The sequence below is a fragment of the Crocodylus siamensis genome, chromosome 1, assembly GCF_052110815.1.
Source record: "Crocodylus siamensis isolate JL-2025a chromosome 1, ASM5211081v1, whole genome shotgun sequence".
NCBI lineage: Eukaryota > Metazoa > Chordata > Crocodylia > Crocodylidae > Crocodylus > Crocodylus siamensis.
In genome coordinates, this window is record NC_143395.1 from 28,670,947 (window position 1) to 28,688,376 (window position 17,430).

Sequence of the window (17,430 nt, forward strand, 5' to 3'; positions counted from 1 at the left end):
AAGGGGTTTCATTACGGCCTCTGGGAATAAAATTGCTAATGGCCCCCAGATTATCAAGCTACTAGAGGCACTCCACCAGCCTAAAGAGGTAGCAGTCATTCATGTGCGGGCCCATGGGAAGGCTGCTGAGGAAAAGCATAAGCTTGGAAATGCAAAGGCTGATTCAGCAGCAAAGGAAGCTGCATTTATTGGGGGAGAAGCGGAGGAGGTATCCAAGCAGGCCATGTCCCATGCCATATGGCCAGACATCCAAGATTTAGTCCCACAGTATTCCCCTGAAGAAGATAAATTTGCACAAAGAGCTTGTGCAGAAAAGAACTCCCAGGGGTGGTGGATAGTACCAGGAGGGAAAGTCATGATACCCAGGCCATTGCTTCGGGAGGTGCTGCAACAGCTCCATGCAAGAACCCATATGGGAGGTTTGGCCATGGGTGATCTAGTGATCCGCCAAGCAGTAGCTCCAGGGCTATATGTAGAAGCTCAGCGCATTGCTACCAAGTGCATCACATGCCAGAAAGTAAACCCCCGAAGGAAACCCCCTGTGCCAATGGGAGGTAGACCCTGGGCAGCGTACCCTGGACAGGCATGGCAGATTGATTTTGCCGAGCTCCCACGGTCCGGACATCACGGGTTTTTACTTGTCATGGTAGACCAGCTCTCTGGTTGGGTCGAGGCCTGGCCCATCAGGACTGCCACTGCAGCTACAGTAGTGAAGTATTTGTTGCAGGAGATCATTCCACGGTATTCCCTGCCTGAGTCCATTGAGTCGGATCAAGGACAACACTTCGTGGGAAAGGTGGTTCAAGAAGTCGCGCAAACTCTCAAGGTTACTTGGAAATTACACACACCATGGAGACCACAGAGTTCAGGACAAGTGGAACGCATGAATAGGACTTTAAAGACTTTGCTCACCAAAATCTGTATTGAAACACGTCTTAAGTGGCCTCAAGCATTGCCGCTCGCTCTTACTTGCATTCGAAACACTCCCCGACGGGGCCTTAAATTGACCCCATATGAAATTATGTTTGGCAAGCCCCCTCGAGTCTTACCTCCTGGGATGCGAGAGAATGTAACTTTTGAATTAGGTAATAGTGAGCTTCATATGTACGTTATTGCTTTGCAGTCTGTCTTGTTTTCTCTTCACAGGTATGCAGCCTCCTTTCAGCGCCTGCCTTTAGACGTACCGGTACATGACTTCTCCCCGGGAGACTGGGTCTTGGTGCAGCGGTGGAAAAAGGAACCTCTGACTGAGAGGTGGAGTGGCCCTTTCCAGGTACTTCTAACAACCCACACCGCTGTAAAGATTGCTGGCCATGACCGTTGGATACACCATACCCGTGTGAAACGACATCCACAAGCATCAGAGGACATCAACTCCCAAGACGAACTCACTCCGGAAGCTGAGTCGTCTTCGGAACAAAAAGCCAGCAAGTGGAGCTGTGAACCTACTGGTGATCTCCAAGTGCGCCTGAGACGGCTGAATCAAAGTTCAAAAAAATTAGACTAGAAAGTAAAAGGAAAACATTTAGGCTGTGTTTGATCTCATAAAAGGGAAAATATGGTGGGAATCTTAATGTGCCTTGTTGTTATCTGCATAATGAAAGAAGCAGGATTGCGTAGCCTTAGCCGCTGGCCTATGCCCCCGCTTTCCCCAATTGTTTCCCCAGGGACAAATTTGTATGTTGACATGATGGAAAGAATTGCAGGTACTTTTAATCTTACCAACTGCTGGGCCTGTGGGGGGCTTCGGGAGGCCGGAGGCCAGTGGCCTTGGAGGGCTTTTCCTTTGGCCCCGAAATGGCTAGTAAGTAGTAAGGCAGATGTTAAAAGTACTAGTCAAAAATGGGATGAGAACCACAGTTGGGAACTTTCCCAAGTGGCGTTGGGAGAGTATTGCATCAGTAATAATGGTACAGGAAAGAGGTTGGGACACAGCCGTTGCATATGGACTTTAAAAGTAAGGTGGATGAACCTTACAAAATTAGAACGGCTTTATTACCCCAATAGCCCAGGGTATAATCGGCTAGTGTGGCAGCATCCTAATGGAACAATTGTGTGGTTTAATAAGTATTGGAGTGCCACAAATCGAAGTGATGATCGGACAGATTGTACAGACAAGAACCAAGATGGGCTATGGGAATGTTCCATGAAAGGAGGCCACGCAGTTGCTGGTCCTTTGGGTCCAGAAGGAGGCTTGGGGTTTCCCGAGATGCCCTATGGTTGGGCCCCTCCAAATGCCACCAATAAAGAAAATAGGGCCTTAAGAGGATACTATTGGATTTGTGGACGACGGGCCTATACAATACTACCACAGGGGTGGACAGGAACTTGCTATATGGGAGTAATTGTACCAGCTTTCTTTTTGTTACCGTCTGAGGTTGGAAATAAGCTGGGAGTCTCTTTGTATGATGATTGGAAAAGGGCCAAGAGAAGTATTGATGTAAGTTTGACACAGGGTAGCTCCCAAAAGTGGAAGGAGGATGAGTGGCCTCCTCAGAGGATTATTGAGTATTATGGACCAGCCACATGGGCTAATGATGGGAGTTGGGGATACCGGACACCAATATATATGCTGAATAGAATCATCCGGTTGCAGGCAGTCTTGGAAGTAATTACTAACCAGACCGCCACTGCTCTCGAGTTATTGGCCCGACAGAGTTCTCAGATGAGAGCAGCCATATACCAAAATCGGATGGCCTTAGACTATTTACTTGCAGAGGATGGCGGAGTCTGCGGAAAGCTCAACCTTTCTAATTGTTGCCTCCAAATAGATGACAACGGGAAAGCGGTCTTAGAGATTGCCAAAGAGATTAGGAAAATAGCCCATGTACCAATACAAACGTGGGAAACCACATGGAATAAGGACTGGTGGTTTCAATTATTTGGAGGACCCTGGTGGAAAAAAGTAGGGTTTGTGCTTTTGTGTGCTCTAACTGGTTTGATTTTTATCCCTTGTCTCATTCCTTGTCTTACTAGATTGATAACCACCACGGTAGAAGGAATGCAGGTCGCAGCAGTCCCTCTAAAAGCACAGACTGTAGCAAAAGTCATGGTCCTCAGAAAAATTCCTCGTAATTATCTTGATATGCCCAAATGAAGTAAAGATCAGAAAGCATCTTGAGGGGGGAATATTGTTAGAAATATTATTAAAAATGCATTATCAATAGCTGTTAGCTCCCATCAATAGTGTTGTCCTCTGAATAAGCACGGCTGCCAGCCCTCCTTGTCTCCTTAATGAGAGAGGGAAGGGGGGGTTGGAAACTGAAGGAAAAACTCCAAGAGCTCTTTGTACTAAGGTATCACTCTCTCTTTGTTCTGCAAATTTACTATCTCTTTGTTACACTAAATCACACTTTCTTTCATGGCTCCCACATTCTTAGGCTAAGATAAGAATAATTGCAATCTTAGCCTTGAAGTTAAACCCTTCATAACCTCGAGTGCTTTCTGGGCAAGCGCAATAACCTAATACATATTAAGCCTATCCGCCCCGCATACTTAAGTAGTTAATTATAATACACATGGGATGCATGATCTGACGTATTCACATGCATGTTTGTATGAACCGGAAATGAGTTGTAAGAGTTCCTGCTTCTGTACACGTGCCAGAAGAGAGGGGATAAAAGCCTGCTAATGATTGTGCCCGGGGGCAGAGGGTTTTGATCTTTTGTCTTCTCTCTCTGACCCTATTTGCAAATATATACCTTTTGTCTCACCAACAATGTGTGCCTAAGGATTATTATTCAATGAGCCTCCAAAGAAACGAACCATGATTTTTACATCACACTTGCATTTTCAAAGTGTACCTGCAGTGTTGTTTCAGGTTTGTGTTCAAAACAAGAGATAACTGCAGGACTTATGCACACTGCAGTGACTACATATGGGTTTTTAAAAAGAATTAGACAGTGGTATTTCAAGGAGCACAAATCTTGTTTTGAGAGAAGTGAGAAAAGTAACCTATGAGGAAGCAGGGAAAACAATTTCTCCTGACTTCAGCCTAACAAGACAGGCAAAACAAACAGAACTAGTGCAGGCAAATCCCTGCTCTTATAAAAAGAGTTAGCTGAGGTCTCTGGTATTTGGGCATGGCAGAAGATGAAACCGAAGTCCCAACAAGCTCTTCCAACCTCCTTCCTCACCCTCCCATTCTGCTTCCACAGACTCAAGACAGGCAAAACTAGACTAAAAACTGCCAGAAGCTCAAGCCACCCCCTGCAGAAAAGTGATAGACAGAGCTAACCATGACAGGACTTGAACCTGTGGTGCTTTAGGATACTGAAGTATTCTAATTGATGCTTAGAGCAGCAGGCCAACTCATTTTGGGCATGTGCCAAAAGACTTTTGTGGGTGTTAGAATGGACCCCTTCTGTGTGCTTTCATGTTTCCTTGCACTCAAGGAAGGAGCTGAAGATAGGTATAAAACAAACTACTGTAACAATGGTTTTTTTAAAGGGGTATAATTAATCACAGGAGACACATTCATTTAAAATATCTATTGAAGTTACAAATTAAACTCTTCAATATGATTCAAAGTACAAAACACAACATTAAAAGGCATTCGACAGTTCTTTTATACATCACAGTGTTAGTGGCACAAAATGTACTTACATTTCAAATACATAAACAAAAACTTATTTTTACACTGGTCAAATACATCATTTATACATATGCATGACTCTTTCATGCTCATCTCTATACAAGGTTAAAATACATCCATGGTAAAACAATCAAGAAAGTTCCGCTATGTAGCACATATCTGTACCTAACGTTCCTGGAGTTCTATATGAGAGACACAAATCAAAGCCATAATGAAGACCACAGGGTTTTAAAACCCCAAACAGCATGCTTTACTTACTTTAAGTGCATTAGCAATTAAGCATTGACGCAGGCTTTTCTTGATATTGTTACTGTCATTATCTGCAGCCACCTCCATTTTCATTAGGATTTTAAATGCTATATAGGAAATGTATGAACTTTGGTTTTGAAAATGCAAACCTGCATGAAGCTTTGTGCATGCTGTACGTTACAGGATGAAAAATGCTTTTACTAAATATCTCCTTTATAGTAAGGGGAGAATATAAGAAATATATAAATATCATTTTTGAAGTCCACAACATTTTAAGCCCAAATATCCTCTTTTGCTCTACGAATATTTTTTAACCAACTCTTCCCATAAACACATACTACTTTATCTATCTTAGTATTAAATATTTTCTTCAAGTCAGATCATCAATTCTACATTAAGAACTGGGCCACTCAGTTCTTGTTATCTTTCATGATTTGAAGATAAATATTCTATGAAAAGTTACGGGGTCTGGGATTTAAAAAACTGCTCTCTGTAGACTATGGCAGGAAGTTTCAGGGTGAAAGTAGTAAGAAAATGATTGAACTATTAACATAAAACTATCATAGTAAGTACTGACATAGCATCTTCCATCAAAGGACCTCAGAGAGCTCTCCAAACAATTAACTAAGCCTCACAACACCCCTGTGAGGTAGGTAAGCAGTGTTCCACCCGTTTTAAAGATGACTAAACTGAGACAACCAGAGGAGCAGTGACTTGTTGAAGGTCACAGAGGCTGCTGACAGAGGTGAAAACAAACACAAGCAGAACCCCGCCCCCCAAAACAGTGGTCTACCAGAAGCAGCAGAGCATTAATTTGACTCAGCTCCCCAGAGGCCGTATAGATCAGGAGCTTCAGCAGGGCTTTTCGTTGCTTTTATCCAAAGCCGATTCAATTGGCTATTAAAATCAGCTTAAAGCGCTGGTTTATATTTTTTTTCCACATCTGTAAGCAGCCATAACGAAGGCCCAATGTCATTCCCACTGCACTGAAGAGGAGTTTTCCCCAATTCCTGCTGTGGGGCAGGCATGAGTCCATATCAATGGCAGAGCTGGAAGAAAACAGCCAACAGAAAACTGCCCCTTGAGATGCAACTCCATTCTCATTCCCCTGCTCTCACCACTAGACAAGACACTGCTCCTTCCCAGCAGAATATTCAACTCACATATTGTAATAATCTCCTTTAAAAGAGTATTTAAGGCAATGCAAATGAAGCAAACTATAGGATAGACATAAAATACAAGAAGAACCATGCACTGAACCTCCATTGTCTTTAAACTGTCTTCTGAAACCCCATAAACAGTTTCCTCAAAAACACAACATAAGCATATGAGCACATTTACTCTCTCATAAATGTGGGACTTAACATCAGAGTTTAAAACAATACATATTTTATTTACAGTCTGATTCAGGGTAGTAAATGCCAGACTGTCAACATAAACTGTCACAGAGTGACTACCAGAGCTATCACTCTTTTGAAACAAAACTGCAATGCTAAAATTAATACAAACTAAAAAACAAGTAGGAAGCAAGATATTTTCAGACTGGCTCCCAATGCCCAGAAGAGAAATCAAATGACACCATGTAAATAGAGCCGGAAATACAATGCAGGCCTCTAATTATTAAAATGCAGTTTCAGTGCTAATGGTGATTATCAACTATTATTTTTTTAAAATGTTGTAATTTATAACCCTCCCCTCCTTTAAATTTTGAAATGCATTGATTTTAAAATGTGGTATTAATTGTTTCCCTGGGGAGTTAAATTCTCAATCCCGGGTATTTTGTATTCCCAGGCTACTTCTTAGATAAAATCAGAATGGAAATAATTCTTGTACCACAATATCCCAGACACTACAGTGACTGGCCACAATCTGTCTTCTGGAATTGTTAACCAGAATCACTTATAATTTAAAAAGAAACCCGTGTGCAACCTAGCGCTCACTATATAGGAAACCCTTTCCGGCTCTTTAGGCACAGTTAGATGTCTGACCTGCAACTCCTCTTTCTGCAATCTGATCTGCACAGGGCAGGTCCATGGTTTAAGCTCTCACACAACATCAACTTGCCTCAAGTCTGGCAAAACTAAGCTATTCATGTACAAGTACCCATTAATTCTACACCATAACGTGACAATTCAGGACAATGCTTGTTTACTTAGGCTTCAGATAGGCATTCATTTCTACCAGTGAAAATCTCTGATAAATTTCCAGTGCTAGAAATGTCCGCCAGAGAGGGAGCAGTTCAGACATTCAACCTGCACCTGCTCCCCCTCCCCTGCTTTCTGCACCTTTCCCAGCCCAGGCTGATCCTGGTCTGGGAAAGTCACGGGGAACTACAGCTGCTCAAGTCCCCACCCAGACCAGTCAAGAAGGGGACTGAAGAAGCCAAACTCACCCACTTCCCAGTCTGGGGATCTTGATGTCACGACAAACTGATATAATAAATTTAGTGAATGTGCTTGTGGTTTCTGTGAGGAGAGCGGTGACTCTCTCAGTAGAAACATAATGCCTATACATGGCTTTAAGCAACATCCTGAAACAGGATACTTTCCTCCCAAGGTCTAAGTACGCCCATTAGTTTTGAAGGCAATTTATGACGACATGGACACACAGGACACATCGAGTGCAACACTTTCCTACTGCTCACTATTGAGCAGTATCTCCATCCCAGTGAGGAGCTCACGTGGCATCCAACTCCCTCATGCAAACATTAATAAGTAAATTGAAAGTTGTTTTAATACTGGTAAAACTGTTATGAAAAGTGGGATAAAAGAATAATGCCACCACTAGAGCTCTGAATTATACATTTTCTGCAAACCTAATGATATTATATAGTACTAACATTAGATTGTAAACAAGATTTCCTTTTCCTCCCTCTTAATAAGGTTGAATTTACTAAGATAAAAAAAAATCTCTGGAAAGCATTTTTCACTTGCTTTATTTGATTTTGGACGTAAAGTATTTTAAAGTCAATACTTTGACCTCAGGTTAAGGGAAAGATGCTCAGAAGTGCCTGAATGACTTTGAGCTTTAATCTCATTGAAAGTCAGTGGGTCTCTGAAATTCTTTCCTATAACTGAATTGCAGAGAAAATAGAAGGAATGGAAAAAAAGAAATAACTTTTTAATGAGTCTGAGCCAGGAAAATATAGTTTCAACCTGCTGTAGTTACCCAATTGCTGCTATGTTTAAGGACCCTGACCACACAATCTCTTAAATGGAAAGTCTTATTGACTTGGATATATATGCACCTCTTGACTGCCTAAAGATATAAAAGGACTAGGATACTGGGCTGCTGTGCTTGGAGCCAAGCTCCATTAAAAGCAGCCCTCTGCTACAAAAACATTGCTTAACTCTGGACTAGGAAACAACGGTAGCTTAACTCTAACTTGCCTATTGTATACAGTTCTACTTATTATCCTCTTGAATATAGAACTACCCGGAGGAGGGGAATGCTTGGGTCAGAGTACATTTGTGCTAAATTCATGTATATTGTGGGGGCAGGGGATGGGGAAGGTTTCTTCCTACGGTTTTGCACAAAAGTAGTACTGGAGTGGAATGCTTGTGATCAGCAATATGTTGACTAGGGCATGTTTCTATGCTGGAAAAGTTACAGCACTGAAGTACAACAAAATAGCAAAAATACCACATTGGAATACCACACATTAATTATAAAAGAGAGAACTGTTTTGTCACAGTATCATCAGCAATATCATACACCATATGACATCAATTTTGAAAAATGGGTCAAACGCTTAAACATTGAGAAGAACTTCCACAAACATCCCAGGCTTTTTCTTTTTTTTTTTTTATCATCAACTATAAGGTTAACCCTGAAGTTTAATATTTTTCACGCTATCAAGAAAGGAATCACTACTAAGTCAAGAGTCTGCTGAAAAGTAAAATTAGTCTTGTCATTTATTTGTTTTGCTACTTGCTTTTAAAGACAGAAGCAAGCCATCTTGAACTTCCAAAATATCCAATAGCACAGCTATTTACACATTTGGTTTAAGATATAATTTTATATTTCTCTCTTTCTCTCTCTCTCTATATATAAAAGGTTAAGATACCTGGATTAGACATTATGTAGCCCTATAAGTGAAGCAGATCCTTAAATAATAGCAAAAAGTTAACAATTCAGAAAAAGACTAGTGGTCCAATGGTAATCAATACCACCTATGCATTTTTAAAAGAACTTTGATTAAGTAACAGGTTTGTGTCACCACTAAACTTTGTAGCTTTCATAAATTCATTTTTAAAATGTAGTTTTTGATCAAAGTAGTATCATAAGACTTCCCAAAACTACCGGAAGGAAGCAATTCCGATCCCCGCCTTCACCCCCACCCCCACCCTGAAATTCAAAAAGGCATATGACGGCCTACATGCACCTTACTGATTTCATTACCCTTGGAAAAATATACACCAGCACAGAATTTTGCAATGGCAATATTCATAAAAACATGGTCATAACAAACATGTCAAATGAACTGCCCAATTTAAATGATAGGCAACATAAATATATATAGAAATAAGACACCATTTTAAAGCATGTGGACATGTGAAAATTTGCATGGAAAATTCAGGTTCTTTTGCTGATATAACTTAGCACAATTCCTAGTCCCACATGGTAACTTGCTGGGGTAACAAGAAACCAATATCTCCAACTCTTAATTTCAGATATCTATCTTGGTTGTTGACATCCTCTAAACATCCAACTTGCCTTCTATTCTCCTCCTCAACTATTATGAATTGGTCTATGAAACTGTAGTAACAACTGTTCCTGGAGTTGCCAACTCCATGTGTCGCTCAAAAGCAGGATGGGGCAAAAAAGGCTACAGCAACATAGAGTGCAATAGGGAAACAAAAAATGTGCTGCCATGGAGTCCCATTTTCTCTTGATCTAAGTAGGTAGTGGGTCATCATCTCCTTTATTACACTTGCACTTGCAGCAAAGAACAAATGGGGTAGCAAGTAAAAGGAAAGGTGAGGCCACCAACAGCAGTAGACCAAATCCTGCAAAGATTCCCACCACCTGAAAAACACAACAGAAATATCTGGGGTCAGTAGTGTATTTATTATACAAGAGTTCAAATTTTGCCCTAACACAAAGCCAACATACAAGGGCAGAAAACATGACCTCAGTAAATTCAATGGCTAAACTGCCACTGACTTCAATGGGGTCAGGATTTCTCCCTAAAAAGGTTTGGGTGACTAAATATAATGAAATATAACAATAGTTAGAAAAAACAATTGTTCGTTTTCAAATGGGAAGACAGGAACAAGTTCGAATCTTGAGAAAGCAGTTTTGAGATTGCAATGGTTTTTTTCCATTGGTTCAGTCAGAATTTACACTATAGGTCAAATCTTATGGCACTTAGTCACCTACATCCACTGAGGTGCTCAAATGTACTTCTATTCCACGTTAAGTCCTTAAAAAATTAATTAACATATCTACTTTTGTAACACACTTACAAGACTGAAGTGTGTAAGTGTGTACCCTTAAGACTGAATCACAAAAGAGAAGCAAGGAGGAAGATGATGACCCACTCACCTTTTGTATTAATTTTTTTCAAAAACTTGAGTAGGGTGGAACAAGATGACACTTAGGCACCTATGTCTACTTATGTGCCAAACAGATGGAATAAATTTATGTGGATACTTCCTTGCAGTGAAAGGCTTTGTTATGTTTCTTATACGGAATAAAGCTACCCTTAAACAGTGCACTTGGATAGTTACATTTTTTTTCTACCCAGGTAAAATATTAATATTAAGCTTTTGGTATCCCTGATGTCTAGGTCTGAAGGATTCTGATGTTGAGGTCTTGTGTATTTATATTAAAAGTCACACAGATTCTTACAAGCATCTCAAAACTGCATTTCTTTCAAAGAGCAATATTTAATCTAAACAATGGTGAACTTCTTGTGTACAGTACATTCTTTTATGAAATCATAAACTGATGATTGACATTTCAATACTGATGAGTGTTGTTTGCAAGAGATAACCATGCAAAGTTGTAAAATCTTTTCATCAGCTCTTCATATAGCTGAAATTGCTAAGTGCTACCTGTGCTAGAATAACACAATTTAGATGCTTTATATTGTCATTTTTATTGAGATAACAGAAGTGACTTCTCAGTCAGCTGATAGATGACGTCTCGTGGATGTTGTTATGGGACTCCATATTATGTATTTGGCTAGCAGTTGCCTAGTGAATCTGATATCTTACCTCTTTCTATCTGGTTTCTGAACAGGACGACTGTTTTCTATCTTTTTCTGTTCCTCCTTTCAACTGGTCTGCTCCCTAAGCAGCTGCTAGAGTACTCAAGACACTCTTCCCACAATTGTCTTGTCTTTCCATTTTCAGGTTGCTGCAATGTGGCAAGTTACTTTTTCCACGCTGTGGACAACTACCTTCTCAACGAACAGTTCTGACTATCTTTACTTATGCATCTCAGAGTTTTCCCAAACTCCAGAGTGAAAAGAACCTGTTGCTTGTCACTTGTACTGCTACTATTGAAAAGGCTTGGGGCAGCAATGAAAACAGCAGGTCTGTCACACTATAGAAAATCTCTGAGCACTAGAAATACTGCATTTCTTGCTACCCAGTTCACATTTGGAAGGTTATCATGATTGTTGCCTTAGGCAAATGAGAGGGTAGATTCTGCAAACCCTGCTTGCAAAGTATTCAACCAAGAACTATTATTCAAAGAAATAATTCTATGAATTTTGAATAATGAATGCAGGAGTAGCATTATAATCTATTCATGAACGGCGAGGTGACATTTAAATACATTATCTATAGTGGATTCTTCTCCCAGCTCTCAGATATGCTAGTTCAATTAGTGTGCAAATATTTTATTTGCCCTGCTCTGGAAGATAAGCCATTAAAAAGTTAAAGTATATTTGATACTTTTTCAAGCACAGACAGTTTATCTTCTTGACTACTGCATATTTTTTCCATTATTTTGTTATCCAGCTTTTTTTCATTTCCAGAGCTGAAAACCAACATTCAGTTCAACAGCAGGTGGCACTGTTGAACAAAATAAATTCTGAAGAGTAAAGAACTCCTTACTTCATAACATTAGGCTAGGATTATTTATTTATTTTTTAAAACTTTGCTTTTGGCTTCCCTCACCCTTATACATTTTATCTTCTGCCAAAAGGCAATTACTTTTTAAATGCACGCTGTATGCACATTTACAACTTATTTGAAAGATGGAAATGATTTGATAGTTTAATGTTGGATTGAGGCACTAAAAATTACTGGATATACCTACTCGCACTCATGCTGAAAATGAAGCTTAGATTTCACCTGTGCTTCTTCTGTCTGCTATTAAGCTACAGTTTCCTGTTCTGTTCTTTGAAGCCGGTGCATACTCACTCAGCCAAGTGCAGCAGGCTTTTCAGAGGGCAGTACGGGATGCCATCAGTTGAGCAGAGGAGCCAAGGGTGAAGCTAGCAGTCCACTGGACTGATGATCAGTAGTATTTGTAAGAAACAGGAGAACAGCTTACACTTTACTTTCAGTCCAGATGTGCCATCAATGAATTTATCCTGGAGTTTTAATATTAGTTCACCAGGTTCTTTGCTGAGTATTAATCGCATTTTTCACTTGAACTCTGCTGCTGCTGACCAACAAGGGTTTTTCCTAGCAAGTGTAATGTCTAGAACTGATCTGCAGCAGAATGTTCCTGGATGTCCCTTTCACTTTGATATTACACTGTCCAGTGGAAGATACAAAAAGCAAACTATAAAACACGGCTTATTTCAGCTCCTCTTAGCTAACAGAATCATAGAAAAAATAGGGTTGGAAGGGACCTCAGGAGGTCATCTTGTCCAACCCCCTGCTCAAAGGAGGGCCATTCCCAACTAGATCATTTAAGTCAAGGCTTTGTCTAGTCATATCTTAAAAACCTCCAAGGATGGAGAGTCCACAACCTCTCTAGGACAGCACTGGAACAGGTTAATTACCCTGCTTATGAGAAAGTTATTCCTTATATTTAACCTAAACTTCCCCTGCTGCAACTTTAGACCATTGCTCCTTGCGCTGTTAACAGCTGAGAGTTAAGTTCAAGCATAACAGAAAAAGCCTTTCTTGCATATCTTTCTTAAGCGGAAATTCTCAGGGTTTTAAGTGTTTTTAGGATTGGGTCCCTAAATCTTCCAAATTTTCTCTCTCTCTGTCACCAGCATATGAGTCTTTCAAATCTTCCATGCCCTACACCAAGCCAACCAAGTATCAGCATAGCTTCTCTGTGGTGCTGAGAGATGCTGATAAACGGTGAGAACACTATTCCAAGTAAGACAGGATTTCCTTTCCAAGGCACAGCTTTTTCCATATGTACCTCTGGGCATGTTAACGTCTATATTTGACAAAACACAAAATGGATTAAGTAAAATGAAGATTACATAGAAAAAATCCCAAAGATCCTTTTAATGGAACTGACAGTAACAGCTCATGTAAGACATCACACAAACACGTGCTTGAGATACATTTCCTGAAAACTCAATTTTTGTCTAGCAAATTACATTAATATTGTTGCTGATGTTGCTAACAATGCCACACTTCAGCACAGTAATCATTGCTGTGGGGGAAAACATAGAGATGGGCAAACTATTTATAACAGAAGTCTTTTCTGTCAACATCTGCCTGTTTTAAATAAACTAAACTTTAACAAAGAAGGGGCCATTAAAAAAAACCTGTAAATGCCATTTCATGTCAAGTACTTTTCACTCTGTTCTTGTTAGGATTTTAAAAGCTGCTTTCCTTGAAACACCCCCTAAGAAAGGAGATGTAAGCGCTCAGCCTCTGACTGCGTTAGCAGAGACTAGGTATTTGGTGGTTCTGTGTTCCTCCCCCTCTCAACTCAACAAATGCCTGGAAAGGGGGACTAAAATGGCAATCCAATCAATAAACCAACTTCATTTTTATCTTGTATTTTTCGTGGACTAAGTTTTTCAAAGGAATGTTGGTGCTTTTATGCCAGGAGGCTAATTCAGAGAAATGCTGCCTGACCCACTTAGACACCTACAAGTTCAGCTACTGGACATGCCCAAAGGCACCACCATCTTAGATGGCTGAAGTTTAGGCACGTATCCTCCCCAAAGGCTGCTTGGGATTCACAGATTACAGGCCAAATCCTACTCCATTTTTTGAAGGGCTGAAGCAGGTGTAAATGACTACGTGTGATCTTATTGCACCTTGCTTAAATCTCTGAACAACAGTTAAGCACAAAAGGGAAATGAGCCTTCTTCCTCCTTTCTGTTCTTTTTTCATTTAGCTTTAAGGCAAAGATTATGGCCTGTTATAAAAGTAGGTTCATTAACATTTTTTAGAGCACTGATCAGGGTGGAATAGGATCACACTCATGTCCAATTAGATCCCTAATAGGTCCTATGGGTTCCTGCACTGAAGTCTCTGGAAGAGTCCAATCCAGTAGGCACATTCAGAGCCTAACAGCAGTTAAGTACACCACTAACAGATACATTACCTGAAAAGCAGTGATGGGATCAGCAGAGGAGCATTTTACAGAATACATTTTAGCCAGAGATTCTTCAATGCAAAAAAGCACTTGTGGGGCCATGGACCAGAACCCAAGACTCCCCCCTGTCTTTTTAAGGGACTGTCTTCTTTACAGGGCTGCAGAATCAAAACTTCCTCTTACTTCCTCTCTGGCCCTACAGATCTTTCACTACTTTCTGCAGAGTAGCACAGCTTCAACAGAATGCGTGGCGAGAGTCTCCAAACCTAGCCAAGCCTCTGGCCTCATGGACATAAGACAACTCTTTAAAAAAACAAACAAACAAAAAAGAGCTGGTTGTTTGTACATGAATGATCAGCACAGACACGCTGGTCTAGGCTTCAGCTTCAGATTGTGAATCCCAGTCCTCTATATACATGCCTCACTGAGGCCTGCAGGTAAGAACTTAAGTTAGGGAGAGAGGTAGAGAGGGAAGAGTGACACATCCCGTCCTTCAGGGTTTCCTACTGAATGACTTGGGTGTCCCCTGGCTTCATCTATGTTGCATGTTGCAAATCTCAAACCTAGGCAACCAATTTTCCCTACTTAAAGTACAGGAAGCTTATATATCTAGCTTGGGTTTGGGCATCCTGTTTCCATGCAATTAGTCCTTGAGGCAATGAGCAGAGACACCAACGTTCATAAGGAGCTCTGACCTAGGAAGCCCTGGGGCAGCCTCCTTTTCTAAAATCATAACATCAAAGCATGGCAGGCAAGTGAAAGGGAAGACTGCCCAAAGAGGGTGAAGTTGATAAGGGCTGAGGGGTCTCCAGATGCATCATGGCTACCCCTGGAGTGGGACCCTGTTACAATTCTACCCCCAGAGCCAGGTGCCTAACTCAGGGACAGGATCACTCTGCCCCTCTGTGAATCTGGCCCATGATGTATCCTCCACATTTCTTGAGACTTGCAAAAGAAGATGATCCCTCAGTGAGGCATGCCCATTGCCTCTCTTCATGGTGAAGGAAGGAGAGAAGGAAGGAAGTGTAAAAAAACCACTTTCGCTACTGATTAATGTTCTGCTGTTTGACTTGATACCAGAAGAGGTACCAGTCAACCAACCAGCCAAAGACTCAAACCAGGAAAGACTTTCTACGAATAATTTTGACCAGCTTCAGTCAAGTCAGACATTGCTATTAGGATCAAAATCAGAATCCAGTATGGAAGTTCAGTAATAGAGACTAAAATATTTCAATGTGGGTATATACAAAGCTTTTAAAAGATCTGCACGTACCTGTGTTCTGTGCCAAATAACAGATGCCCTGGAATGACCTAACTTGTTTCGACAAGGTCCTTTATCATAATGTATAAGGAGGAAATCATCCTAAAAACATTCAACAGAAAATGTTATCAATTAGTAGAGACTCAGTTAAGAAGAATTTGTTCCTTCAATAAAATATTCCCACTCTCAGAAGCAGCAACGGGTTCTATTCTCAGTAGGAAATAAATCTGGGTTCTGGAAAAGTAGCTATAGAAATGCTAATATTTTTCCAAGAGCATTGCTGAAAATTCAGCATCATAATAAAGTAGCCTGGTTTTCAAAGATACATAGCATCTGCAGTGGGAATCACTGGGATTTGTTAGTACTCATTATTTCTGGAAAAATCCAAGATGTCTATTTAAAATGCTGATAGATGGAATTTACACAACAGAATTTGAAGAGAAAAGGGAAAAGAACTTTCCTGCTCCTTGGATGCCATGCTTCAAAACACAGCCCTTATACTGCTGCTCAAAAAAGAAAGAAAAAAAACAAATATCTATACAGTTCGATGGGAGAAATGCCCATCTTCCAGTTCTGCATGTATCATGTTTCCGTACAAGCAATTTACCAGACTAGGCACTTTTCAGATCACTACAGCAGTACCAATGAATAAAAGCTTATTGATAAGGCCTTGGTACATGACAATTTCAGGATTTACAGTATTCAGAGTACATTTTTGGGATATGAAATATTTCTTTTTAAGTTTGTTATCTATGCTTTGAAATAAATGTTTCTATACGTAAGCCAAGGAAATGGCCACAATAAGATATGGTTTTAAAAAAGTTTAAAGCCATTACAACAAGCAGATAAAGAGTTAAAGTTTATCTCCTAAGGCAAGCTAGCAGAATATTACTGGTTTTCACATACAGCAGGCTTAGGAAACAAGTTTCTTAAAAAAATATCACTAATGAATTTCTACACTATAATCAAGGCTGGTATCCTGCACAACACTATATATAGAGTTCCTTCCTTATTACATGACGTGATGCCTTGCACAACTAAAAATAATGCAAATACAATCATTCTGCATTTTGTAGACTGAAAGTACTTTGGGAAGGAGTTGCCTCCTTTCTGTGCACTGTACCGTACTGAATACAAAGTGAGAAACAAATTAAGAGACAGCAAATGAATCGTTTCCATCAGGTGTCATGTTATTTCAGCTTCTTTCTCTCTCGATTGTTCAAAGAGGTAACATAAGATAAAGGGCTAAAACTTATTTTACTTCATGCACCTAAGTGGCATTTATGTAACTGCAGTTTCTGACTTTTAGGCAGTTTGGGATTCTGTGAAGTTACATTCATCCTGCATTTCCCTTCTGAACATGATCAGCAGGCTGCAGTTTGGCTGCAAAAGTGTCTGGGCAAAATAAAGTGCATGTGCTAGATACACACATGATGCCTGAGAAGTCCTCAGGGCCCCTGAAACTCAGGGGCCCTGCTCCCATTGTAGTAGAAACTACCCATAGCCGTTTATGAGTCAGAGAGAAGTAGGGCTGGAAGGGACCTCCAGAGGTGTTCTACTCCAACCCCCCCGCCTGAGGCAGGAACATCCATATGCAAACCGTCACAGACGAGGTATAATCTAAACTCTACATAAGACTACCATTAACTCTGACAACACAGACCTAGCACCCTCACCTGCCACAGGTAAAGCTGGGGAACCATGGCAGCTAATATCCTGCTTCTATGAAACATTATCAATATACGCTCAAGAGATCTTAAGTAGAGCAAATATTGAGGCTCCAAAGCATTCAGAAGGCAGAGTGGGGAAGAGCCAGACAGACTTAGTGATGTTAGTACTATTCATTAAT

The 17,430-nt window shown here is 40.5% G+C and overlaps 1 protein-coding gene across 1 annotated transcript in view; it reads right to left on the reverse strand.

Annotated features, from left to right (window-relative positions):
- Positions 1–4,475: 4,475 nt before the first annotated feature.
- The window catches only part of RNF144A (ring finger protein 144A), a 95,822-nt gene continuing 82,867 nt past the window's right edge, over positions 4,476–17,430 (reverse strand). Inside the window, exons 7-8 of the mRNA XM_090032551.1 lie at positions 15,594–15,683; positions 4,476–9,871 (exon numbers count right to left, since the gene is read on the reverse strand). Coding sequence (XP_089888677.1) covers positions 9,740–9,871; positions 15,594–15,683 — 222 coding nt within the window. The 3' untranslated portion in view covers positions 4,476–9,739. The remainder of the gene's footprint in view (positions 9,872–15,593; positions 15,684–17,430) is intronic.